At 35.4% G+C, this 1,032-nt stretch overlaps 1 protein-coding gene across 1 annotated transcript in view; it reads left to right on the forward strand.

Annotated features, from left to right (window-relative positions):
• Positions 1 to 381: 381 nt before the first annotated feature.
• LOC119588429 overlaps positions 382 to 1,032 on the forward strand; it is a gene marked incomplete at its 3' end in the record, with an annotated part of 3,306 nt that continues 2,655 nt past the window's right edge. Inside the window, 1 exon segment of the mRNA XM_037937101.1 lies at positions 382 to 457. Coding sequence (XP_037793029.1) covers positions 437 to 457 — 21 coding nt within the window.

Here is a 1,032-nt window from a genome sequence, read left to right on the forward strand (position 1 = left end):
AAACATTAATGATAGTTACCATACGAGACATAACAAAGTTGTTGAGTTATACGAGCTGTGAAATATAATTTTTACTAAAAGAAAAAAAAAAAAGGATTTGCTGTGCCCAAGATCGCTGCCTCCTTATCTCGATCGGGATTCCCTTCGCCCCTGATCATGAGTTGCTAAATTGCCTCAATATCCACGAAGATTTATACCCTTATCAAAATAATCATATGCAAGATAGGAAGAGGCTATGGCATATCGTTAACAGCATCAAATAAATGGCGGGAAATTGTTAAATAGAAGTTAAGAAGGCTAACTTGATACCGTTTTCTTTTAGGTGAATAAAGAAAACGCGGCAATTAGGGACAATCAGGAGGGACTGATACAAAAACTGGAGCAACTGCGAGGTTAGCAACTCGGCCATTCAACAGTAGCAAGTCACCCAGCGACCATGGGACAGTATCGAGGTCTTGTGAGTGCATTCGTCCTTTCTAGCATAATTATTTAGGGAGTAGATTATATGTAAACAATTTTTTTCCCGGTTTTTATTTTGTTATTGTGTAAATGTTCTAATTTGGGGGATTTATTTGTTTGCAAGTGAGTGCTATGGCCAAGATTGTGTTTCTGAGACACCTGGATTTATTATTTATCGTGAGCCTAACTGAAAGACAAATTGGTCAGCCATATTTGGAAGAATACATAAAAAAAAAGTATTTCACCGTTTGTGAATGTACTTGAACAGATGAAGAATATTGCGTTTAAAACTAAACAAAAAAAAAAGGTAAAAAATAAACTGAAAGCCACGCCCGGTATTCCGTTTTCTTTAAGGCCTTCAGATAGGAGGGGATACTTCGACATGTGTATCCTTCAATATATCATTCTATATTGTTTAAGACTTTTATGGTTTTACCTGTGTTACCTTGTCTGCTTCATCATTGTAGTTTTTTGTACCGTTTTTCATGCATGTTAATCGTATATGATAAATGATAATGGCCATCAGAAAAAAAAAATCGAAAATGTAGTGTGTAAATGTATGTTTAAGCACTA

This window comes from Penaeus monodon, chromosome 23, assembly GCF_015228065.2.
Source record: "Penaeus monodon isolate SGIC_2016 chromosome 23, NSTDA_Pmon_1, whole genome shotgun sequence".
Taxonomy (NCBI): domain Eukaryota; kingdom Metazoa; phylum Arthropoda; class Malacostraca; order Decapoda; family Penaeidae; genus Penaeus; species Penaeus monodon.